Below are 26,753 nucleotides of genomic sequence, written 5' to 3' on the forward strand. Positions count from 1 at the left end.
AAAATATTTCTCTACTGTATTTAATCAATAAGTTTATTGGGAGGTTACAGTCCAACAGCATTCATTTATTTATTTTATTCCCATTTGGAGAGTTTTAAACTAAGGAGGGGATATTAATCAGATGTAAACTCAGTGGTGTTAGTGCTGTGAGGCGGATCAGACCTCAGCTACAGCGTGTGTGTGATGCCCTGTGACCCTGATGAGGTAGAAGAGATGACCATCGTCTAAATCAGAAACTGGACCGCGGCGCAGACTCAGGGCACTCATCGTTTCAGGAGACGGGCTTCGTCTGTTAAAGCGAGGGTCCGTGAGACAGAAGTGCCCCTCGGTTGCCTGCTGACAGGTGTGGGGTAGGTATCTTCTCTCCTTCAGTGACCGAGTCCAGAAAGAAATGACGCAGACTCACTCCAAAGCAAACATTTATTACTTATAAAATAGTCTACAAAACAACGTCTGATTAATAGAAAAATAAGCGTCGGGTCGGACCCTGGAGGAGGTGGGGGTCAGTGAGCGTGCAGACGGTGTTTGGTGCTCTGGTCCACCAGCCTGTGATATTCACCCAGCTTCACACTCAGCTTCTCATACACCTGTGTACACACACACACACGGAGAGGGAGAGAGAGTCTGAAACTCAGCACAGGGACAAGACACAACACTTAAAGCCACACTGCGCAGTGAAGCGTCGTGTACCGGATACGGTTTGCAGACGGGGCATCGCAGTGAGAGCTGTTCTCTCTGTTCACACGCTGCCTGCTAATGGAACAGCTCGATCCAAACTGAATAAACCCCAGTGACACCGTATCCGATTACATTCCTGACGGAAGTCTGAGCGCAGAGTCCTGCACAGTCCTGCTGCGTGTCTCACGCTGATGCACGCGGGTGACGCTCGTGGAGTGGTGCTCTGCGCAGGCGCCTGGTTTGGACGTGGATATTTGTAACGTGAATAAAAACGGAGGTCGGTGTCGGGAGCTGTTCTGTAATCAGAGTGAATTGAGTGAGACCGGGAGGGGGATGGGCAGGTAAACAGCCTCTGAGGCGGACGCGGGGTGGCGATCTGTGTCTCTGTCCCCGGGGTCACTACAGACAACGGGCGGAGTGCAGTATTCCTCGATTTATCCCGATAAAGTCAAGTCTGTCCAATATGAATATGTCCCCCCCGGGTTTAAAGAACAATGTAAAGAAAGTTGAGGAGCAGCGGCGCTCTCTGACCTTGGCACTGGCCTGTCCCTCCCGCAGACTCCGCAGCAGCTGGTCGATGGAGGTGTACGGCAGCCAGACGAGAGGAGCCGTGGCAGACAGCGGCATCTAACACACACACACACAAAACCAGGCCACAGTCAGTTTATATTTCCATTCTGCACAGCGCCCCCAGGGGAAACGAGGCCGTGTGAAACACTACAGCGTTCCAGGATCTGAAGAACAGAGCTGCTCACCTCTATCCCGAAATACTGGTGTCCCTTCCCCAGCAGAGCGTCCACGTACTCCACAACCAGCTCCGCCGCCGACTCCAGCTGATCATAGTTCAGATACAAACGCAGAAGAGCCGCAGCGTCCACTTCCTGCACAGAAACCAAACCCTCTCATCACAGCCCTGACCTCTCCAGCTTTGTCAGTGTTAATGTTTTACACGACGTTTTAAGTTTAGTGCTGAACTGAGGACAGGGAGTTAACGCCGTGTGGACGTGGATCTCTGGTGGTGTTTACCTTATACGCATTAAGCAGCCAATCAGGGACGGGCACTCCGTGAGACAGCAGCCTGTTGATGACGCAGCGGTGGTGCTGAGCGTTTTGGGTTGGGTGCTTCTCCAGATACGAAGCCAGGAGCCGCCAGGCCTCGTCTGTTGCGCTGCGGAGGAGAACGGCACACACCCAGCAGCGTTAAACACACACAACCAGCAGCGTTAAACACACACACACAACCAGCAGCGTTAAACACACACACGCGGGTGACAACTCCAACACTAAACATAATACTCACACACATCTACACCCACCACACCACACACCCTCACACACACCTGCACTCTTTAGTGGTGACGAGGCTCGGGAGCTGATTGGCTGCCAACCAGTTCCACGCCTCATTCTGACTCTGCTCTCCTCCGAACTGGAGCTTTATACACCTGAAACACACACAATGAGAGAGAGAGAGAGAGAGACATACACTTCAATGGTGAATAAACACATTTTGAGGGACAGATGAGAAGGCGAGGTGAGAGGATGAGGGGGCTAGGGGTGAGGTGAGGGTGAGAGTGATAGAGTGAGGATGTGAGGGTGAGGGGGAGATTGTGACGAGACTAAACCAGCCCCACTCCAGCACAGTTACACTTACTTATACGTCAGTCCCTCGAAGACCGGGGTCAGGGGCAGGTTAAACGTCTGACACAGAGACAGCGCCGTGTCAAAGAGTCCAGCCTGGACCAGCAGGGACACCATCTCTGCCGCCGAGGCACTGCCTGAGGATCACACACAATTAGAGCCTGTGTTGCTATGGTGAACTAGCTCTGTGCTCGTGAACAACACCCACAGGACGCTGTCGGCTGGATGTTTTTGGTTGGTGGACTGTTCTCAGTCCAGACACTGAGGGGTTTAAAAACTCCAGCAGCACTGCTGTGTCTGATCCACTCTACACCAGCACAACACACACTAACACACCACCACCACGTCAGTGTCACTGCAGCGCTGAGAATGATCCACCACCACATCACACCTGCTCTGTGGGTGTCCTGAGCGCTGAGAGCGTGTGTGTGTGTGTGTGTGTGTGTGTACCTGCTATAGCAGCTGATGGAGGGTGCTGTTGTGCGAGAGTGAGGCGGCAGCGAGAGAGGATGTACTCTTTCTCCAGATCCTTCAGCTCCAAAATCTCTATCTGTCGGCTCACTGTAGACACACACATTAATGAATAAAAAGATGTTAAAAGTGTAATCACAGGTTTACAAATCACAGCACGGTCTCTGGAGATGCCCCAGTGTCTGAGGCTCTCGCCCTCGTTCTCTGTGGGATGGCCCCCTCCCACAGCACTGTGTTCTGGAGCACCCTGTGGACTGGTCTTCCACCCACACACGGTAACACGGTTTAACCTGGAGGAGCCGTGTGTGAACGTCTGTAAGTTTAGACTTTAGAAACACGGGGTAAAGTCTGAGTGAACGTGTGTGAACAGAGCCACTCATGTCCCAGAGTATTTCTTGCAGGAAACGCCTCACGACTAATACACGTGGAAATGTTCCTGCTGCGAGATCGCGTCCGACAACAGAAAAGTCTGAAATCTCCAGACCTGAATATCTTCAGAGTTCATACGTGAAATAGGCTTATGAATCCCATCCTCGGACACTGAGCGGATCCAACCAGAACCCTCCTGATGACAAGAGGAACCACTGCGGGGTTCTGTTCATGTTTAGCATGGAACCCAGTATCTCCTGCAGATCAGCGCAGGGCTTGTACACAGATTTTAAACAGATTAAATCACTGTGAAAGATTTACCTGGGGCTGCGGCCAGCTCCCCCTCGTGAGTCCGCTTGGGAGACGCTCCGGGCCGATCCGACTGCTGAACACAGAACAGAGTTACTGCACACACCGTCAGCTCTGGACCATGTCTGGATTTTACAGTCTGAGAAGAATCTGGAAACACATCCTAAACATTACAGCATCAGCAAAGGCCCATGTAGTAAATAAAAATAAATCCATAAACGGGTCACAGAGCGGTGCGACCCGGCCTCGACACCAGGGCTGCGTTCACACAGCAGGTAAAAATCTGATTCTTTTGTTCTGCCGTTCACACCGTGTCTATAATGTGAGCTCTATCTGACCCCAGTGTGAACAGATCACGCTCCTGAACTGAGCCACACACAGAAGGCCCTTCTCCTTTATATTCTTTATGTTTTTATATAAAACACTTCATACAAAGCTCCCGACTGAAACTGGATTAAAGACTTTCCCAATAAGAAAGAGCTTCGATCGTCTCCACGTCCCACGCCTCGAATCAAAGGAAAAGCTCTGCACCGTGGTCTGAGCTCATTCTCAGCGCCGGAGTGACGTGGAGTCACATGAATTCTGCCACAGATCGGATATGGTTCGGACCTCAACGCCGCGTACGAAAGTGGCCCGAATCTGATTTAAAAAGGGATTCAGTGAGATTCACACAGAGACACACCACACATCTGTGTCACGTCTGATGAAACACGTCGGAGTGGGACCACTTTTCCTCGCTGTGTGAACGCAGCCCTTGTTCGAAGCCCGTACAGAGATGAATGGACTTAAGTTTAGACCCAGAATCTGGGAGAGCCGGTGTGGCCCCGGGGAGTGTGGACAGCCCCAGGGTGAGGGCTGTGCTGAAGCCGGTGTGAATCTGAGAGAAGGGAGCGATGCTCACGGCAGGTCCGGACGAGGGCTGGATGATCCAGGCGTATTCAGGCCGAATGAGGCGGAGGCAGTTCAGAGCGGCGAGGAAACAGTTCACCTGCTTCTGTAAACCCTGCAGAGTCCGAACCTCGCGACCCAGACGCATCCCGTACTCAAACATCACCGTCCCCGCTATGAGAGAGAGAGAGAGATACAGAAGGGGAGAGAGAGAGAGGGAGAGAGACGGGAGAGAGAGATAGAGAGAGAGAGAGAGACAGAGAGAGAGAGAGAGAGAGGGACAGAGAGAGAGAGAGAGAGAGAGAGGGACAGAGAGAGAGAGAGAGAGAGAGAGGGACAGAGAGAGAGAGAGAGAGAGAGAGAGAGAGAGGGACAGAGAGAGAGAGAGAGAGAGAGAGAGAAAGAGAAAGAGAGAGAGAGAGGGAGAGGGAGACAGAAAGAGAGAGAAAGGGAGAAGAGAGAGAGAGGGACAGAGAGAAAGAGAGAGAGAGGGAGAATGAGAGAGATAGAGAGAGAGAGAGGGACAGAGAGAGGGACAGAGAGAGAGAAAGAGAATGAGAGAGATAGAGAGAGAGAGAGGGACAGAGAGAGAGAAAGAGAATGAGAGAGATAGAGAGAGAGAGAGGGACAGAGAGAGAGAGAGAGGGACAGAGAGAGAGAAAGAGAATGAGAGAGATAGAGAGAGAGAGAGGGACAGAGAGAGAGAGAGAGAGGGACAGAGAGAGAGAGAGAGAGAAAGAGAAAGAGAGAGAGAGAGGGAGAGGGAGACAGAAAGAGAGAGAAAGGGAGAAGAGAGAGAGAGGGACAGAGAGAAAGAGAGAGAGAGGGAGAAGAGAGAGAAAGGGGGGAGACAGAGACACACACAGTTCAGTGTTAGTGTCTGAACCCTCGTTGCTCATTGGCTGTGTTCAGGACCACATTAGAGAAGGGTTCTGTTCGGCACTAAACCAGTTCCCCTGTTGGTACGATGTCAAACTTGTTACAGCAGAGGAACCTTTTTGGTGCCGTATAGAACACTTCTCTAAAAGGTTCTGTGCAGAGAACCATCTACAGCACCTTCTCCATCAGTCTGCGGAACCCCTTCACGACACACAACCCTTTCTCGCAAAAGGTTCTTCAAGGGCTCAGGGTTCTCCACAGAACCATTTCCTTTAATAAAGAGCCCTTGTAGAACCATGGTTAAGTGTGTAGTGGTAAGAAGAACATTAAGTGTAAGGATAAATGTAAAGGTTCCTGTGGTGTACTGTCACTAACGGAGTGATGCACTGAGCGCACCACCACAGACCCCTCAGCCAATCAGACCTCAGCGCCCCCTGCACCCTCCCCCGGGCAGCACCGGCACCGTCAGTGCTCCAGCCCCTGCCCTGTCAACACTCCTGCCCCGTCAGTGCCCCGGACTCCTACCTTTCCTGTAGTTGTGGCGGTTGATGTGGAAGGCGTAGAGCAGCTCGTAGTAGTTGTGTGTCATTAGATCCACTGCCCGGGCGCGAGACTCGATGATGCTGACCACCTACAACAGCACAGACCACACTCAGCACTGACCACACTCAGATCTGACCACTCACACAGCACTGACCACCTACAACAACACAGACCACACTCAGCACTGACCACACACAACAACACAGACCACACTCAGATCTGACCACACACACAGCACTGACCACCTACAACAACACAGACCACACTCAGCACTGACCACACACAACAACACAGACCACACTCAGCACTGACCTCACACACACACACAGCACTGACCTCACACACACACAGACAACCTACAACTGCACAGACCACACTCAGCACTGGCCACACATACACACACACACACAGCACTGACCACCTACAACAGCACAGACCACACTCAGCAATGACCACCTACAACAGCACAGACCACACACACACACACACACACACACACTGACCACCTACAACAGCACAGACCACACACACACACACACACACACTGACAACCTACAACAGCACAGACCACACACACACACTGACAACCTACAACTGCACAGACCACACACACACACAGCACTGACCATCTACAACAGCACAGACCACACACACAGCACTGACCACACTCAGCACTGACCACACACACTCAGCACTGACCACCTACAACAGCACAGACCACACTCAGCACAGACCACACTCAGCACAGACCACACACACACACTCAGCACTGACCACCTACAACAGCACAGACCACATTCAGCCCTGACCTCACACACACACTGACAACCTACAACAGCACAGACCACACTCAGCACTGGCCACACATACACACACACACTCAGCACTGACCACCTACAACAGCACAGACCACACACACTGACAACCTACTACTGCACAGACCACACACACACACACACAGCACTGACCATCTACAACAGCACAGACCACACACACAGCACTGACCACACTCAGCACTGACCACACACACTCAGCACTGACCACCTACAACAGCACAGACCACACTCAGCACAGACCACACACACACACACACACACTCAGCACTGACCACCTACAACAGCACAGACCACATTCAGCCCTGACCTCACACACACACTGACAACCTACAACAGCACAGACCACACTCAGCACTGGCCACACATACACACACACTCAGCACTGACCACCTACAACAGCACAGACCACACTCAGCACTGACCACCTACAACACAGACCACACCCAGCACTGACCACACACACACACACACACTCGGCACTGACCACCTACAACACAGACCACACTCAGCACTGACCACACACACTCAGCACTGACCACCTACAACAGCACAGACCACACTCAGCACTGACCACACACACTTCACAAAACCTGCACTGTGGTGTTATTCAGAAACACAAACACAGCTATCCAATTTAAAACCTGTGTGTGTGTTTAAATTCAGATTCAGAAATACTTTGATCCCAGAGGGAAAGTGCTGTAAATCTTACCTCTTCGTGCAGGTTGACGTAGGGAAACTGAACCAAATCCTGAAGCTGAGCTCGTTCACACAGAACCACCACCAGCTGCCGTAAGCAGTCCAACTGCCTACACACACACACACACCTCAATACATAGACACATGTATTTCGTCCTTAACTTAACTGGCATTTATAAAACTGCTCTCAAGTTACACATAGCGTGATATAGTTACAGTGTGATATAGTTACACAAAGCGTGATAGTGTGATATAGTTACACACAGCACGATATAGTTACACACAGCACAATATAGTTACAGTGTGATATAGTTACACAAAGCGCGATATAGTTACACACAGTGCGATAGTTAGTGTGATATAGTTACACACAGCACAATATAGTTACAGTGTGACAGTTACACACAGCACAATATAGTTACAGTGTGATATAGTTACACACAGTGCGATATAGTTACACACAGTGCGATAGTTAGTGTGATATAGTTACACACAGCGCGATAGTTACACACAGCGCGATATAGTTACACACAGCGCGATAGTTACACACAGCGCGATATAGTTACACACAGTGCGATATAGTCAGTGTGATATAGTTACACACAGCACAATAGTGTGATATAGTTACACACAGTGTGATATAGTTACACACAGCACGATATAGTTACACACAGCGCGATATAGTTACACACAGCGCGATATAGTCAGTGTGATAGTTACACACAGCACGATATAGTTACACACAGCACGATATAGTTACACACAGCGTGATATAGTTACACACAGCGCGATATAGTCAGTGTGATATAGTTACACACAGCACGATATAGTTACACACAGCGCGATATAGTTACACACAGCGCGATATAGTCAGTGTGATAGTTACACACAGCACGATATAGTTACACACAGCACGATATAGTTACACACAGCGTGATATAGTTACACACAGCGCGATATAGTCAGTGTGATATAGTTACACACAGCGCGATAGTTACAGTGTGATATAGTTACACACAGCGCGATATAGTTACAGCGCAATATAGTTACACACAGCGCGATAGTTACACACAGCGCGATAGTTACACACAGCGCGATATAGTTACACACAGTGCGATATAGTCAGTGTGATATAGTTACACACAGCACAATAGTGTGATATAGTTACACACAGTGTGATATAGTTACACACAGCACGATATAGTTACACACAGCGCGATATAGTTACACACAGCGCGATATAGTCAGTGTGATAGTTACACACAGCACGATATAGTTACACACAGCACGATATAGTTACACACAGCGTGATATAGTTACACACAGCGCGATATAGTCAGTGTGATATAGTTACACACAGCACGATATAGTTACACACAGCGCGATATAGTTACACACAGCGCGATATAGTCAGTGTGATAGTTACACACAGCACGATATAGTTACACACAGCACGATATAGTTACACACAGCGTGATATAGTTACACACAGCGCGATATAGTCAGTGTGATATAGTTACACACAGCGCGATAGTTACAGTGTGATATAGTTACACACAGCGCGATATAGTTACAGCGCAATATAGTTACACACAGCGCGATAGTTACAGCGCGATATAGTTACACACAGCGCGATAGTTACAGTGCGATATAGTTACACACAGCGCGATATAGTTACACACAGCACGATATAGTTACACACAGCGCGATATAGTTACACACAGCACGATATAGTTACACACAGCGCGATATAGTTACACACAGTGCGATATAGTTACACACAGCGCGATATAGTCAGTGTGATATAGTTACACACAGCGCGATATAGTCAGTGTGATATAGTTACACACAGCGCGATAGTTACAGTGTGATATAGTTACACACAGCGCGATATAGTTACACACAATGTGATATACTTACAGCGCGTTATAGTCACAGTGTGATATAGTTACACACAGCGCGATAGTTAGTGTGATATAGTTACACAGCGCAATATAGTTACAGTGTGATATAGTTACACACAGCGCGATAGTTAGTGTGATATAGTTACACAGCGCAATATAGTTACACACAGCGCGATATAGTTACAGCGCAATATAGTCAGTGTGATATAGTTACACAGCGCGATAGTTACAGCGCGATATAGTTACACACAGCGCGATAGTTACAGTGCGATATAGTTACACACAGCGCGATAGTTACAGCGCGATATAGTTACACACAGCGCGATAGTTACAGTGTGATATAGTTACACACAGCGCGATATAGTTACACACAATGTGATATACTTACAGCGCGTTATAGTCACAGTGTGATATAGTTACACACAGCGCGATAGTTAGTGTGATATAGTTACACAGCGCAATATAGTTACAGTGTGATATAGTTACACACAGCGCGATAGTTAGTGTGATATAGTTACACAGCGCAATATAGTTACACACAGCGCGATATAGTTACAGCGCAATATAGTCAGTGTGATATAGTTACACAGCGCGATAGTTACAGCGCGATATAGTTACACACAGCGCGATAGTTACAGTGCGATATAGTTACACACAGCGCGATAGTTACAGTGTGATATAGTTACACACAGCGCGATAGTTACAGTGTGATATAGTTACACACAGCGCGATAGTTACAGTGTGATATAGTTACACACAGCGCGATATAGTTACACACAATGTGATATACTTACAGCGCGTTATAGTCACAGTGTGATATAGTTACACACAGCGCGATAGTTAGTGTGATATAGTTACACAGCGCAATATAGTTACACACAGCGCGATATAGTTACACACAGCCCGATATAGTTACAGTGTGATATAGTTACACACAGCGCAATATACAGTGTGATATAGTTACACACAGCACGATATAGTTAGTGTGATATAGTTACACAGCGCGATATAGTTAGTGTGATATAGTTACACAGAGTGCGATATAGTTACAGTGTGATATAGTTGCACACAGTGTGATATAGTTACAGTGTGATGTTACACACAGCGCGATATAGTCACAGTGTGATAGTTACACACAGCGCGATATAGTTACAGTGTGATATAGTTACACACAGCGCGATATAGTTAGTGTGATATAGTTACACACAGCACGATATAGTTACAGTGTGATATAGTTACACACAGCGCGATATAGTTACAGTGTGATATAGTTACACACAGCGCGATATAGTTACACAGCGCAATATAGTTACAGTGTGACAGTTACACACAGCGCGATAGTTAGTGTGATATAATTACACACAGCGCGATATAGTTACACAGCGCGATAGTTACAGTGTGATATAGTTACACACAGCGTGATATAGTTACAGTGTGATATAGTTACACAGTGTCATATAGTTAGTGTGATATAGTTACAGCGCGATATAGTTACACACAGCGCGATATAGTTACACAGCGCGATAGTTACAGTGTGATATAGTTACACACAGCGTGATATAGTTACAGTGTGATATAGTTACACAGTGTCATATAGTTAGTGTGATATAGTTACAGTGTGATATAGTTACACACAGCGCGATAGTTAGTGTGATATAGTTACACACAGCGCGATAGTTACAGTGTGATATAGTTACACACAGCGCGATAGTGTGATATAGTTACACACAGCGCGATAGTTACAGTGTGATATAGTTACACACAGCGCGATATAGTTACAGTGTGATATAGTTACACACAGCGTAATATAGTTAGTGTGATATAGTTACACACAGTGTGATATAGTTACAGTGTGATATAGTTCCACAGCGTGATATAGTTACAGTGTGATATAGTTCCACAGCGTGATATAGTTACAGTGTGATAGTTACACACAGCGCGATATAGTTAGTGTGATATAGTTACATAGAGTGCGATATAGTTACAGTGTGATATAGTTACACAGAGCGTGATAGTTACAGTGCGATATAGTTACACACAGCGCAATATAGTTACAGTGTGATATAGTTACATAGAGTGCGATATAGTTACAGTGTGATATAGTTACACACAGTGCAATATAGTTACACAGAGTGCGATATAGTTACACACAGTGCAATATAGTTACAGTGTGATATAGTTACACACAGCGTGATAGTTACAGTGTGATAATAGTTACACAGAGTGCGATATAGTTACACACAGTGCAATATAGTTACAGTGTGATATAGTTACACACAGCGTGATAGTTACAGTGTGATAATAGTTACACAGAGTGCGATATAGTTACACACAGTGCAATATAGTTACAGTGTGATATAGTTACACACAGCGTGATAGTTACAGTGTGATAATAGTTACACAGAGTGCGATATAGTTACACACAGTGCAATATAGTTACAGTGTGATATAGTTACACACAGCGTGATAGTTACAGTGTGATAATAGTTACACACAGTGCAATATAGTTACAGTGTGATATAGTAACACACAGCGCGATATAGTTACACACAGTGTGATATAGTTACCAGTCACCGTTTACCTGCTGGGGTCTGGGTTCTGGGTCAGGGCTTCGTAAGCCTCTCTGTTGTGTCCGAGGTCCAGATGATGTTTAAAAATTCGCGTCCACAGAGCGGCCTGCAGACACACACACACAGGTTCATATAAGACCTTTACCATTTGCTTTACAGAAGGATGGATCAATACCATTCAGTGTAAAATTCTCAAGTTAAAGTCTAATCCAAGTTTGAGTCGGACAGATTTAAGAAAGATATCTGAAGCTGACCACACCAGACACACGCTGCCAGGTCCGGTCAGGATTACTCTGACCTCGCTGACGTCTCGTACACGTCTCCTACCTGACTCCTCTCGTCATTCACAGCCTCGGAGATGGCCAGAGTCGCCAGGTGAATGACCAGCTCCGGCAAACCAACGTCCTCCAGGAGGCGCAGGACCTGGGCAGAGCAAGGTGAAGTCATGTGTAAAGCTCCGAACAGTGACCGTTCAGACTACCTCTCTCACACACACACACACACACACACACAGGTTAAACACGATACACCTCGAAGCTGACGGCTGTCTGTAGAGTGGAGCAGCTGCCCCTTCTCTCTGATCTGATGCTGGGAGAGGACCCAGAGCATGAAACGGCACAAAGCATGAAAGCATGTCACTGTCTTCCCCTGCGCCTCACTCTTTCAGCTGAGCAGCTATGTCTCAGCGCTGAGAGGTGTGGGGGAGCTCTGATGATGTGTTCAGTGTCTCGCAGGGCTCAGCATTGACTCCTGGATCACACAGGGTCTTAGTTCAGGGGTGTGTGTGTGTGTGTGTGTGCTGTACCTTGTTGTAATAGAGGAGGCATGGGCTTGTAGTCCCCGCTTCCTCCTCTGAACTCGTCAGTTTCATTAGAAACTCCTCCTTCTCCACCTCAGGAGCCGCCTCCTGGAAACACTGCAGTGCCTTCACACCCAACCAGAGAGAGAGAGAGAGAGAGAGAGAAACAGAATAATGGGGTTGGGTTTGTTCTGATATTAGGGAAATATTGGTTGGTTGTTGGAGTAAATAAACATTTATTGCTCAGAAAGACAGCTTTTAAATCTCATTTTCTGCACAGTGCTGTGTGTGGGGTGTGAGGTCAGTGTCCAGATGTTAATACAGTGACCACAGCACAGACGCGACTGAACACCTGAGCAGGTGAGACTTACCTTCTGTCCCTCACCACAGGCCAGGTACGACTGCCCCAGGACAAACCGGCAGGAGCCCACATTCGCCTGGCACCATGGACCAATCAGACGCACGTACTCCTGTGGGCACACACACACGATTTGATGAGACCACTCAGTTTACATCCTCTTCTCCACCTCTGCACAGCCACCCCCTTGGTATGTTAACTCCAGCAGCACCGCTGTGTCTGATCCACTCGGACCAGTGCGACACACACCAGCACCACGTCAGTGCAGTGGAGCGGAGAAAATGAACAGCGTAGAAACAAGGGGGTGATTGTAATGTTTTGGCCTTTCCCTGTGCACTGCTGGTGAAACAGGGCCCTCTTCAATCAAACAGTGCAGAGGTCTGCGGGTGCCATCACAACACCTTCCAGTGCCGTGACCGCGGGCACAGAACAGCAAACACCATTAATAAAAACACTACTATTGTCTAAAAAGGTCACAATCATGTGATAATCACCAGCACAATCAACACAGACATTCGACCAATCACAGGACACCAGTGGACAGCCGTGGTCTAGTGGTTAGAGCAGAGGGCTGAAAGGTCATTGTGGAAAACTGTGGGCAGTGGAGTGAAGGCACTGAACACAACTGGTCCCCGGCGCTAGGGATGACTTCTGCCCCTAGTGTGTGTGTGTGTGTGTGTGTGTGTGTCCGTGTGTCCATGTAACATCTGAGAGGGAATTCATTGTCTGTGATGTTGCTGGTTTGTGGCAGGAGCGGAGCAAAGCAAATGTTCATGGCCTATGTAGTGAGCACTGAGCTGCGTGAGACCCCGCTGCTGTCTCACACACACACACACACACACACTCCTCACCTGAAGCTGCGTATACTGGCAGTTTCCCATCATGCACTCTGGAAACAGGAAGCTGGGGTTGCTGGGCCAGCTGGACACGACTGTGTAAAGGAACATAATTCTGGAGCAGGATCTGTCTGTACAACACTTTACAGAAAGCATTGAGCTGCATGTGTGAGAAAAGTGCTGTACAAATAAAGACTATACTTCTGTAGACCACGAGGCATTAAGGGGTTAAAGACGTACACACATCTGTTACAGCTGTCAGAGTTAAGAGGACAATAAAGTGCAACTTCTAATCCCTTTAATGAAGGTAGTGTAGTCTCTGTGAGGATTAAACGCCCCCTGGGAACTTCTCTGGACGTGTGTGTGAGAGTGAGAGTAAGAGAGAGAGAGAGATAGAGGATACAGTAGCTGTCCCAGCAGAGTGACCATGCCGGAGATGAGCTGAGGCCAGTGGAGCGGACTCTGAGCCGCCTGAGCGTCTCTTTGACCAAACAGCTGAGAAATAATGACCTTCCGACCCACGTTCTGATAAAACAACTCCACCACCGTCTGAGGATTCAACACTGAGAGACAGACAGAGAGAGAGAGAGAGAAAAACAGAGAGACAGACAGACAGAGAGAAAGAGAGAAACAGAGAGAGAGAGAGAGACAGAGAGAGAGAGAGACAGAGAGAGAGAGAGAGTGAGAGAGAGAGAGAGAGAGAGACAGACGGGGGGAGGGGTGTTTACATTAGAAATTCATTACAATGAAAAACATCTAGTGGTGTGTGTGAGAGTTCTGGTTCTCTGTGTGTGTTCTGACCTGATCTGTTCGGTGCCAGCGCAGCAGAATCTGACAGCTCCAACACTGACAAGTGCTGCAGATTAGCATCTCTATAGGAGAGAGAGAGAGAGAGAGAGAGAGAGAGAGAGAGATTACTGTGAGATTAAGAATGATGTGAGTTATGTTCATATTGGTGGAATATGTGTGTGTACTCAGTGTATCGAGGGGGACAGGTGAGGCGAGGGTGTGGCTGAGCTGTGTGTGTGTGTGTGTGTGTACTCACAGTGTATCGAGGGGGACAGGTGAGGCGAGGGTGTGGCTGAGCTGTGTGTGTGTACTCACAGTGTATCGAGGGGGACAGGTGAGGCGAGGGTGTGGCTGAGCTGTTTCAGCAGGTAATAGCAGCAGAGGAGGAGAGAGCAGCGAGGAATCAGATCCTGCTGCAGCTGCAGAGACTGAGCGCTTCCCGCCAGGAGAATCTACAACACACCACAGAAACCGCTCAGAGACGAGACCAGAAAAAGATCTCACCTACACACAGACAAGACCAGGGACCCCCAACTCCCCACCCTGGACCCAAGTCAGACTCACTGTGTCTCCCAGACGGAGGTAGAGGTGCTGAAGGATGAGCAGGTCTCTGCACATCAGTGCACGGGTCATGGCCATCTGAGACACAGCCTGACAGATCACACTCACCGCCACACTGCTGCCGTACAGCTGAGACAGACTGAGACGCACACTCAGAGACTGGCCTACACACACACACACACACACACAAAGTGAGTGGTGAAAGGTTTAATCTGACGTTCTGAATGTAAAGAAGCGCTGCTAGGACTATTACTGCACGTTAAACTCTAATCTTCTAATCCAGTCATATCACGTGCAGCTCGGTACCAAACCGTGATAACGAGCAGTAGGAGGTCTAACCTGCAGGGGGTGCTGTGGCCTCGGGTCCCGTCTCCATATCCGTCTCCAGGTCCAGCTCTCGGAGCAGAGCGCTCATGGCCGCCAAAGGGTTCCGCACGTCCTGCAGCTTATTGGTAATGTCCTCCATCACGCTGTCCCTGAAACACACAGCAGAGCGTCGGACAAACTAGACACACGCACCGCCACCACCACAACAAACTAGACACACGCACCGCCACCACCACAACAAACTAGACACACGCACCGCCACCACCACAACAAACTAGACACACGCACCGCCACCACCACAACAAACTAGACACACGCACCGCCACCACCACAACAAACTAGACACACGCACCGCCACCACCACAACAACAAACTAGACACACGCACCGCCACCACCACAACAACAAACTAGACACACGCACCGCCACCACCACAACAACAAACTAGACACACGCACCGCCACCACCACAACAACAAACTAGACACACGCACCGCCACCACCACAACAACAAACTAGACACACGCACCGCCACCACCACAACAACAAACTAGACACACGCACCGCCACCACCACAACAAACTAGACACACGCACCGCCACCACAACAACAAACTAGACACACGCACCGCCACCACCACAACAAACTAGACACACGCACCGCCACCACCACAACAAACTAGACACACGCACCGCCACCACAACAACAAACTAGACACACGCACCGCCACCACCACAACAACAAACTAGACACACGCACCGCCACCACCACAACAACAAACTAGACACACGCACCGCCACCACCACAACAACAAACTAGACACACGCACCGCCACCACCACAACAACAAACTAGACACACGCACCGCCACCACCACAACAACAAACTAGACACACGCACCGCCACCACCACAACAACAAACTAGACACACGCACCGCCACCACCACAACAACAAACTAGACACACGCACCGCCACCACCACAACAACAAACTAGACACACGCACCGCCACCACCACAACAAACTAGACACACGCACCGCCACCACAACAACAAACTAGACACACGCACCGCCACCACCACAACAAACTAGACACACGCACCGCCACCACCACAACAACAAACTAGACACACGCACCGCCACCACCACAACAACAAACTAGACACACGCACCGCCACCACCACAACAACAAACTAGACACACGCACCGCCACCACCACAACAACAAACTAGACACACGCACCGCCACCACCACAACAACAAACTAGACACACGCACCGCCACCACCACAACAACAAACTAGACACACGCACCGCCACCACCACAACAACAAACTAGACACACGCACCGCCACCACCACAACAACAAACTAGACACACGCACCGCCACCACCACAACAACAAACTAGACACACGCACCGCCACCACCACAACAAACTAGACACACGCACCGCCACCACAACAACAAACTAGACACACGCACCGCCACCACCACAACAAACTAGACACACGCACCGCCACCACCACAACAAACTAGACACACGCACCGCCACCACAACAACAAACTAGACACACGCACCGCCACCACCACAACAACAAACTAGACACACGCACCGCCACCACCACAACAACAAACTAGACACACGCACCGCCACCACCACAACAACAAACTAGACACACGCACCGCCACCACCACAACAACAAACTAGACACACGCACCGCCACCACCACAACAACAAACTAGACACACGCACCGCCACCACCACAACAACAAACTAGACACACGCACCGCCACCACCACAACAACAAACTAGACACACGCACCGCCACCACCACAACAACAAACTAGACACACGCACCGCCACCACAACAACAAACTAGACACACGCACCGCCACCACCACAACAAACTAGACACACGCACCGCCACCACCACAACAAACTAGACACACGCACCGCCACCACAACAACAAACTAGACACACGCACCGCCACCACAACAACAAACTAGACACACGCACCGCCACCACAACAACAAACTAGACACACGCACCGCCACCACAACAACAAACTAGACACACGCACCGCCACCACCACAACAAACTAGACACACGCACCGCCACCACCACACCAAACTAGACACACGCACCGCCACCACCACACCAAACTAGACACACGCACCGCCACCACCACACCAAACTAGACACACCGACCACAACAACAACAAAGACACACACACCACCACAACAACAACAAGCAGGACACACCCACCACCACAAGAACTACTTTCTTGTGTACATGGACTTAAGGCGCGTGTGTGTGTGAGAGAGAGACTGACCGGTCGTTGGCGAGAAGGTTCTCCAGCACCTGTTCTGCAGCTCTCTCCGGAGACAGCAGCAGCTCCAGAGCCCTCTCCATCTCACATGCCATCTCCCCCTGGACACAGTCACTCAGCATCCGCAAACACTGCACCAACTGCAGGATATCGCTGCTCAGATCAGGGTCTAACACACACACACACACACACACACAAAGGAGCGACTGTTATTCTGCATCTGTGAAACCAGACCACAGTTCTCCCGCCTCAGTCCTGACCTCTCGTGTCTGGACCGTACCAGCACTGACCACTTCAGAACTCACATCCGCTGTCGACTGAAGCCTTCGGTGTGTCCCTGTGTGTGTCTGAGCGCGTATAACACACTGCTCTCAGTCGGGGGAAAGGTCCGGAAGAAGAACGGAGCACGGGAGGGGACAGTTCAGTAAAATCCAGAACTATAACGAATATTAACCTCCTGCTGATGCCAGGTGTGAACAGGCTCAGAGAGACACAGCAGGTGTGTGTGTGTTCAGACTAAACACATCCTCCGTGACCACAGAACACATCAGGATTTAGAACGACTCTGATTTAGACATCACCTCAGTGTCAGAAGCTTTTGCAACAAGAATGATGACCATAACGACCCTCACACAGAGTGCAGAGTTACCTCCTTCAGCCACAGGTGTTTCCTCCTCGGAGAACAGGTACTCGTCAGCGGTCAGGTACAGGTGATCCACAGCGAAGCTCGGCAGCAGAAACGACACGGATCCCTGCAACACACACAGACCATGACCACCATCCCTCACTCTGAGCCCCCGCCGCTTCCCAAACGTTCAGAACAAGAGTTAAACTGAGCTACCATTCTCCCAACGTTAAAAACACAGTGTTAATCCTTTTTAATTTAATCTAAACCCAGTTCCAGAAAAGGAACCCACGAGCCGAACCCTCACTGTGGGTGTGTGTTCACAGCCCCTAGTGCACTACTGTGTGTGTGTGTGTGTGTGTGGTCACTACCAAAGACAGGTTAAATGCGGAATGACAAATAACTGCACATTATCAAGTTGTGTATGAGGGCAGTCCAAGCTTATGGTGCTTTTCCACTGTATGGGATTGTCTTGGCTCCGCTGGCTTTTAACTGGTCTCTTTTCCACTGGCACAGCTCCTCCACGAAATGGAGCCGGTGACGACACAAAACACCGTGGGCTTTGAAAGCCACAACACGGCGGAGGTAAAGTCAGGTGCTGTTTACTCGTTGTGTGGCGTGTTGTTGTTGTTGTTGTTGTTTGGACTAAACACGGCTCCGCCCCCAGTTCCTCACAGAGCAGTTTTCCTCGTCTCACGTTCGTCTTTCGCTGGAGATTTTCCTCAGCCACCGCCCCAAGGAGCGTCTGCCCCTCTTCAGAAACCCCTCGGGGGAATGTTACGAGCTGCTGCTGAGAGTCGGATAAAAACTAATGTGAACGCTGCTGTGTTTCCTGGTGATTGACAGGTCTCTGGCCAATCAGAGCTCTGCAGGGGTTAAACCTCACATTCAGTACTGACTCGGCTCGGTGGGAAACGTAATAGAACAGCGACTAAAAAAGAACCCGGTTCCAGGAGCAGGACCAGATTTGGTTAGGGTTATGGTTAGATTTGGCCACCTTGTGGTGCCTTCAATACCTTTTTGAGCAGGCAGACCATAGCCGTGGCCTGGTTGTAGTGCAGCGCGAGGGGCGTGGACAGAGCCTCCTGATACTGCAGACAGCAGGCGTAGAACTTACTCCAGAACTCCACCTGCAGCATCCGGTAATCCTCCTGAGAAAACTCAAACTCCGTCACACTGCTCTGCAGCTGCAGAGTAGAGAGAGAGATGTAGAGAGAGAGAGAGAGAGATACACAGAGAGAGAGAGAGAGAGAGAGAGAGAGAGAGAGAGAGAGAGAATGAGAGTGAGTGAGAGAGAGAGAGAAAGAGAACGGGAAAGTGAGAGAGAGAGAGAGAGAGAGAGAGAGAGAGACAGAGAGAGAGCGGGAAAGCAAGAGAGAGACAGACAGACAGAAAGAGAGAGAGAGAGAGAAATGACAAGAACGAACAGAAACCTGTTGCTGGCAACAAAGTCAAATATTTTTCAAAAAGCAATCAACCTTCTTAGTGTCAACATTTTAAAATAAGTTTCTTTCTGTTTAAATTTACATTATTTGTCCAGAAAAGCAGTTTGTAACATAAGCCTCCACAGGTCCCCACCTCGTTCTCCACCGCCAGAGTGACCTCCTTCTTCAGAGCGTCCCAGGGCACGTCCACCAAGCGCTCCGTCCCACGTTTATAAATCTGCTCAAAGAGACCAGCGTTAATACAGGAGACGGGAGACGGGGAGGGGATGGGAATCAGGAGAGTAGATGGGGAAGAGACGAGAGCAAGAGAGGAGACGGGGAAGGAGACGAGACAAAGGGAGATACCTGCAGAGCCTTCACAATGGCTTCAGCGGAGAAGTGCAGGGGAGAGAAGAGCACGTCCAGGTAGGTCTCCTGAGGGAAGAGTGGGGGGTTAAAGTAACGCTTCAGTATCAGCCTCATTCCTCTCTCTGATCTGCTGCTAACGCTAACAATCAACACCAGCCATAACAATAAGAACAGGAGCAGACACTAACACTGATCTGTGCACAGCTCTGAGCCGAAAGGGTGGAGTTATTTTTCTACTTATCAAACCCCACCCCCCGGGGCTGAGTCTGGGGGCGGGGGGCTTTTTATCTTTTTACACAAAATGAAGCCGTGTGAAAAGTGAAGAGTTTATTGGGCGCTGCGTTGGTTCTGAGCTCCATCAGGAAAAAGCTGCAGAAGACTGTGATGGGTTTGTTCTGTTCTTGGGGACAAAAGTCCGTGTGAGTGTGGGTTTAGACCAGTTACAGATGGAGGAGTCAGAGTCGGGAAGTTATCATAAAAAAGCAGAGAATATTCCAAATGTTGATTCAGAATTAGATATAAATAAAGACATTTTAAATCATATTCAAATCAAACGCCCCTCGTCCCTCTCAGGGGTCACACACCACCCTCTCCCCTCTTCTGAACACTGAGCTCTTACCCTGGGGTCCTGATCCGGCCCGATGTGGACTTCTTCTTCTGGGGGCGGCTGAACAAACACCTGGTTCCACATACCTGCTGTGTTACTGCACACACACACACACACACACACACACAATGTCACTAGCTCCAAACAAACACCCCTCACCGTACTGTGCCACAGAGCCTCAGCACTCACTGCTCAAAGTTGATGTGCTTCACCACCGTCTGATTGTCGTCATCCACCCACAGGCCCCAGATGTCGGTGGAGGTCAGAGCAAAGTCCACCAGCGTCTCCTGCACCAAACACAGGTCAGAGGTCAGATGTACGCACTGAAACTTTAAGGATCGGGTCCAGCTCAAAAACTAATCTTTATGGGTTTTAAAGCAACACTAAGCAGTATTAAAGATACCTTAAATAACAACTTCAGAATCACTGTGACGCTCCACTGAGCTGTAACTGGGAGAACAGAGCCGCTGTCGCTGCTATTCTGGGCTCAGTTCTGCAGAAACTGCACTGTTGAACCTCAGGAGAAGGGTAAGAAACCCCCACTGATTTCAGGACAGTGCTGGAAAAGTGAATTACACTCCAGCACTCTAGGGGGAGCCCAGGAACAAAGACACCAAAGTGTATTGGTACAAACCCTCTTACCAAGTGTTGCTTTAATCCAAGGTTTTCCATTAAGTGGGACCCACAGACCTAGACTAGGCTTAATCCTGGTTCTAGAGTTGGTACAAGGGGTCCACTCTTTAGAACTGACATCAGATTCACAGTAGAAACTGAATCACTCCGAGTGGACATCAGTGATAAAGTGTTAAATGTAACGTTCACGATTTTAATGTAAAACCTTGTGTATAAAGCTCTGAGTGTGTGGAGTGAGAGTGAAACGGCGTGTGTTACCTGTGTGCTGAAGAGCGTGGAGTGTAACGGCGTGTCTTACCTGTGTGCTGAAGAGCGTGGAGTGTAACGGCGTGTGTTACCTGTGTGCTGAAGAGCGTGGAGTGTAACGGCGTGTGTTACCTGTGTGCTGAAGAGCGTGGAGTGTAACGGCGTGTGTTACCTGTGTGCTGAAGAGCGTGGAGTGTAACGGCGTGTGTTACCTGTGTGCTGAAGAGCGTGGAGTGTAACGGCGTGTGTTACCTGTGTGCTGAAGAGTGTGGAGTGTAACGGCGCGTGTGTTACCTGTGTGCTGAAGAGTGTGGAGTGTAACGGCGTGTGTTACCTGTGTGCTGAAGAGTGTGGAGTGTAACGGCGTGTGTTACCTGTGTGCTGAAGAGCGTGGAGTGTAACGGCGCGTGTGTTACCTGTGTGCTGAAGAGCGTGGAGTGTAACGGCGCGTGTGTTACCTGTGTGCTGAAGAGCGTGGAGTGTAACGGCGTGTGTTACCTGTGTGCTGAAGAGCGTGGAGTGTAACGGCGTGTGTTACCTGTGTGCTGAAGAGTGTGGAGTGTAACGGCGTGTGTTACCTGTGTGCTGAAGAGTGTGGAGTGTAACGGCGTGTGTTACCTGTGTGCTGAAGAGTGTGGAGCGTAACGGCGTGTGTTACCTGTGTGCTGAAGAGTGTGGAGCGTAACGGCGTGTGTTACCTGAGTGCTGAAGAGTGTGGAGCGTAACGGCGTGTGTTACCTGTGTGCTGAAGAGTGTGGAGTGTAACGGCGTGTGTTACCTGTGTGCTGAAGAGTGTGGAGCGTAACGGCGTGTGTTACCTGTGTGCTGAAGAGTGTGGAGTGTAACGGCGTGTGTTACCTGTGTGCTGAAGAGTGTGGAGTGTAACGGCGTGTGTTACCTGAGTGCTGAAGAGTGTGGAGTGTAACGGCGTGTGTTACCTGAGTGCTGAAGAGTGTGGAGCGTAACGGCGTGTGTTACCTGTGTGCTGAAGAGCGTGGAGTGTAACGGCGTGTGTTACCTGTGTGCTGAAGAGTGTGGAGTGTAACGGCGTGTGTTACCTGTGTGCTGAAGAGTGTGGAGTGTAACGGCGTGTGTTACCTGAGTGCTGAAGAGTGTGGAGAGTAACGGTGTGTGTGTTACCTGTGTGCTGAAGAGTGTGGAGCGTAACGGCGTGTGTTACCTGTGTGCTGAAGAGTGTGGAGCGTAACGGCGTGTGTTACCTGAGTGCTGAAGAGCGTGGAGATGTGCTCCAGGCTGTAGCGCCCGTTATCGCTGGCCACCAGCTGCAGGACACAGAACTGCCCACGGTTGGGGACGGCGAGATAAACGGACACACACAGGCCCGTGGAGCCCGAGAAGCACACGCGGAGCCGGTGTGTGGATCCAGGAGAACACCGCATCTCAGAGCGACCCACGGGGACGTACTCCAGCAGATCAGCCACCAGCACACACTGCTGCTCCTGAGAGAGAGAACACAGCCGTGACCACACGGCCACGCGGCCCGGAACACTGCATGTTTTTGGTGTTGTTCACTCACCTTGAAGGACCAAACTCGGAGCTTGTGGTCGTGACACAGAGCAAAAACGAAGGTGTCGTCCTCCAGCGGCCACGCAGCCATGCTAACGGCTAAATCACACGGGCTCTGCTCCCCCCTGCGCAGAGAGAGAGAGAGAGACACACACAGTCCACTGTAGTCATCAGCATCTTCAGTGATTGTCTCTCTTAATGATCTCTACTAGAGACGTCCCGAGGAGAGGAGCAGGAGGGGGAGTAAGAAAAGGAGGAAGATGAGGAGCAGGAGGAGAAGGAGGGGGAGGAGTAGGAGGAGCAGGGGAAAAGAGGGGAGCAAGAGGAGGAGGAGCAGGAGGAGGAGGGGGAGAAAGAGGGAGCAGGAGGAGGAGGAGGGAGTGTGAGTTTGCCACAGAGAGGAAACAGAGGATCAGAGCGGGACATCACTAATCTCCACTCGCCATCATCTCTGACCAGTGTTACTCACCTGATGGCAGAAGGCATCCAGCCGGCTAACCTCTGCATCACAGAACTCTGCTTCAGCTCCAACACCGAGACTGGCTCTGAGTGCGCGCACACACACACACACACACACACACACACTATGAACACGTATGATAAAGAATGCACAAGGCACTGGTTCCAAAAACCAAACCCTGCAGCCCCTAACATCCCAGGGATGGGGTGTAGGGGCCCCCTACTGGACTTTGTGTGAACTACAACACATTTCATGCAAAATAAGTGGTTTAAAACCTCTAAAGAGTGCGCTGTAAAGTGCTGGAGTTTATTACCCTCCTGCTCTTGGGGTGGTAAGGTGACCACAGTGATGCCCCCGGTGGGCGGGGCGAGGGCGAAGTGGGCGTGGCCGTTGGGGCTGATCCAGGTGGCAGACGCTGTGGGACTCTGGGGCAAAAGAAAGGTGTGAGCTTCATCCTGAATGTTCAGCTTCCCCACATCTGTAAACACTGACTGCATCTGCAGCTCCGTCACCAGCTCCTACACACACACACACACACACATTTACATAACTTATCCAAACTAACACACACAGTTGTCACGGGGAAACCACTGCTACGACAGACCCAGCCGACCCAGACCTCGAACTCAGAACCTAGCAGCACTTTCCAATGCATCATCCTGACTCTACGTGTCTTCACTCCTCCTCCACCAGGTGAATCAGGTCCTGGTTCTGGAAGCGGGTTCTTGTTTAGTGGCTGTTCTCTCGTGGTTCAGAGCGAGTCGAGTAGGGACTAAACCGTGGCGTGTAAACCTTGCAGAGCGCTGATCGTCCAGAGAGAGTCGTCACTCTACGCCACGCAACGCAGACGACCAGCACCAACTCTCCATCTGTAAAATCTCCAGCTGCAGCAGAGATCACGTTTGTTTTTATCCGACTCACGACGGCAGCTCGTAAAATGACGCCGTGGTCTTTTGAAGAGGTTCGAACGCTCCTCGGATCGGTGGCCGACGAAAGAATCCAGCGAGAGCTGGACGCTGCAACAAGGAAGGAACAAACTCTACTGATCTGTCTGAACTGATGACGGAGCTGTGTTCAGTCCCAAACAACAACAACACGCCGATACACCATGAGTAAACACCGCTTAACGTTACCACCGCCGTTGTTGAGGTTTCCAAAGCCCACTGTTCCCCTTAGAGACGGGGGTTAGAGACGACATTGATACATTTGGGAGTGGAAAACCAACCAGAGACCAACAGAGAGTAGAGACCAGTAGATGAGAAACTCTAACTGGGAGAACCAAGGCAGCCTTGCCCTGAAGCGAGGGGATTCCTCTCACCCTGTGCACTCCAGAGACCTCCAACTCACCAGAGGTGTGACGTGAACCGGGTTCGAGCCAGTTCTCGTCCTACTTCTGGTGAGTTGACGGACGACTCCAGATGCGTTTGTCCACGTTCCACAGGGTGTGAGATGTCTCCTCACCCTGGTCCTCCTGGTATGAGTTTCCCTCGCCTGAGTCCCCAGAGCTCCTCAGGGTCCAGACGGGCTCGGTCTGTGGTAGCTCTGTCCGACCAGAGGTTCCCCCGTGACACACATGGTTCTGCGCCGAGGTGTTGTGGTTACTCACGCTGCGGTACATGCGGGTGGGGTGGGGGAGCACCAGCCGGTGCACGGAGAGTTTAGTGACAATGAGGATGAAGACATTGTGGAATGTTTCGTGGATGTGAACTCCTCCCGGCAGAACAGAGCAGTGCAGGAACTTCAGCCTGATCGCATTATTCAGCAGGTTAATGTCCAGAGACTGCTCCACCAGCTCCACTGTGTCTCCAGACGTAGACCTGAGGATGTCACACACACACACACACACACACACCTTTCATCAGGCCTGAGGATAAATGTCACAGAGCAGCTTGTTTTCCCCACACGGAGTCACAGATTTCAGTCGAGAGCAAGGGATATGGGCTCAAAAAGCTCAGAGATAATAGTTGGAGCAACACCATTTAGAGCTTTGAAAACCACTAATAAAATCTTCAATTCAAACCTGTATTTAACCCGGTTCCCAGTGAAGGGCTCCCCTTGCTTCCTGTTAAAGGCCTCCCACAGGGAACTGAGGTCAGTAAACGATTTAGGACACGACCTCGTGTGGGTTCTTACCAAACAGAGCAGTGGATTATGGGTATGCTCTCTTGGCTAGGGTTAGTACATAGCTTGTACACTACCTATTGCAGTGCATTGTGGGATTGTGGCTGTTTTCAGACTCCACTACAAACCGGCAGAACCCAGAACAGAGCAGTGAACAGGGCACAGTTTTGGACGCGGGGCATTACCGACCAAACACATCCTCCGCTCTGACCCCGCTGCACATCTTTGATCGCTCGATTGCACACGGAACTAATCACACTGCCCCAGGTGCTGCGAGTTCAGGAGGTCAGCTCCGAGTGTGTGTCCACTGCGACAGAAACTGCACTCTCGGGGAGAGTCTGAGCGGTGGGGAAGCAGAACGCAGCTGTGTTTTTGGGTTGAGGTGTGTGTGTGTGTGTGTGTGTGTGTACGCGAGTGTAAAACAGTGAACACATCATGTTTATAACAAACACATTTAGAGAAATCCACATAGTTTAACCCTCACCTCCGTGGTCACAGCCTGCGGTGGACTGCAGAGGTCTGTAGTGTACTATAGATAACTGTACTGGTCTGTAGCAGTCTGCAGTAGACTGTACTTGGCTGTAATAATCAGTAGAGGTCTGTAGTGTACTATAGAGGACTGTAGCGGTCTGTACTGGACTGTAGCAGTCTGTACTGGATTGTAATAACAGTAGAGGTCTGTAGTGTACTATAGAGGACTGTAGTGGTCTGTACTGGACTGTAGCAGTCTGTAGCAGACTGTACTCGGCTGTAATAACAGTAGAGGTCTGTAGTGTACTATAGGGGACAGCAGTGGTCTGTACTGGACTGTAGTAGTCCGTACTGGACTGTAGCAGTCTGTACTGGATTGTAATAACAGTAGAGGTCTGTAGTGTACTATAGGGGACAGCAGTGGTCTGTACTGGACTGTAGCAGTCTGTACTGGACTGTAGTAGTCTGTAGTGTTCTGTAGCAGTCTGTACT

At 49.8% G+C, this 26,753-nt stretch overlaps 1 protein-coding gene across 2 annotated transcripts in view; it reads right to left on the reverse strand.

Moving 5' to 3' along the window:
* Positions 1-406: 406 nt before the first annotated feature.
* nup160 (nucleoporin 160) overlaps positions 407-26,753 on the reverse strand; it is a 29,135-nt gene continuing 2,788 nt past the window's right edge. The window contains exons 3-35 of one of the 2 annotated variants that reach the window (XM_066649656.1): positions 25,276-25,486; positions 23,983-24,187; positions 23,679-23,754; positions 23,220-23,334; positions 22,903-23,142; positions 20,993-21,090; positions 20,816-20,900; positions 20,194-20,262; positions 19,982-20,065; positions 19,420-19,590; positions 18,428-18,530; positions 17,782-17,947; positions 15,464-15,600; positions 15,128-15,288; positions 14,879-15,015; positions 14,576-14,646; positions 14,178-14,337; positions 13,790-13,859; positions 12,952-13,050; positions 12,587-12,706; positions 12,109-12,204; positions 11,793-11,887; positions 7,321-7,417; positions 5,758-5,863; positions 4,367-4,527; positions 3,478-3,538; positions 2,767-2,877; positions 2,330-2,453; positions 2,019-2,120; positions 1,705-1,846; positions 1,434-1,559; positions 1,210-1,305; positions 407-587 (exon numbers count right to left, since the gene is read on the reverse strand). In XM_066649656.1, the coding sequence (XP_066505753.1) occupies positions 504-587; positions 1,210-1,305; positions 1,434-1,559; positions 1,705-1,846; positions 2,019-2,120; positions 2,330-2,453; positions 2,767-2,877; positions 3,478-3,538; positions 4,367-4,527; positions 5,758-5,863; positions 7,321-7,417; positions 11,793-11,887; positions 12,109-12,204; positions 12,587-12,706; positions 12,952-13,050; positions 13,790-13,859; positions 14,178-14,337; positions 14,576-14,646; positions 14,879-15,015; positions 15,128-15,288; positions 15,464-15,600; positions 17,782-17,947; positions 18,428-18,530; positions 19,420-19,590; positions 19,982-20,065; positions 20,194-20,262; positions 20,816-20,900; positions 20,993-21,090; positions 22,903-23,142; positions 23,220-23,334; positions 23,679-23,754; positions 23,983-24,187; positions 25,276-25,486 (3,979 nt within the window). In that variant the 3' untranslated portion in view covers positions 407-503. Of the gene's footprint in view, positions 588-1,209; positions 1,306-1,433; positions 1,560-1,704; positions 1,847-2,018; positions 2,121-2,329; positions 2,454-2,766; positions 2,878-3,477; positions 3,542-4,366; positions 4,528-5,757; positions 5,864-7,320; positions 7,418-11,792; positions 11,888-12,108; positions 12,205-12,586; positions 12,707-12,951; positions 13,051-13,789; positions 13,860-14,177; positions 14,338-14,575; positions 14,647-14,878; positions 15,016-15,127; positions 15,289-15,463; positions 15,601-17,781; positions 17,948-18,427; positions 18,531-19,419; positions 19,591-19,981; positions 20,066-20,193; positions 20,263-20,815; positions 20,901-20,992; positions 21,091-22,902; positions 23,143-23,219; positions 23,335-23,678; positions 23,755-23,982; positions 24,188-25,275; positions 25,487-26,753 lie in introns of both variants that reach the window. The other variant, XM_066649655.1, reaches the window with a different exon arrangement.

The sequence above is a fragment of the Hoplias malabaricus genome, chromosome 17 (assembly GCF_029633855.1).
Source record: "Hoplias malabaricus isolate fHopMal1 chromosome 17, fHopMal1.hap1, whole genome shotgun sequence".
NCBI lineage: Eukaryota > Metazoa > Chordata > Actinopteri > Characiformes > Erythrinidae > Hoplias > Hoplias malabaricus.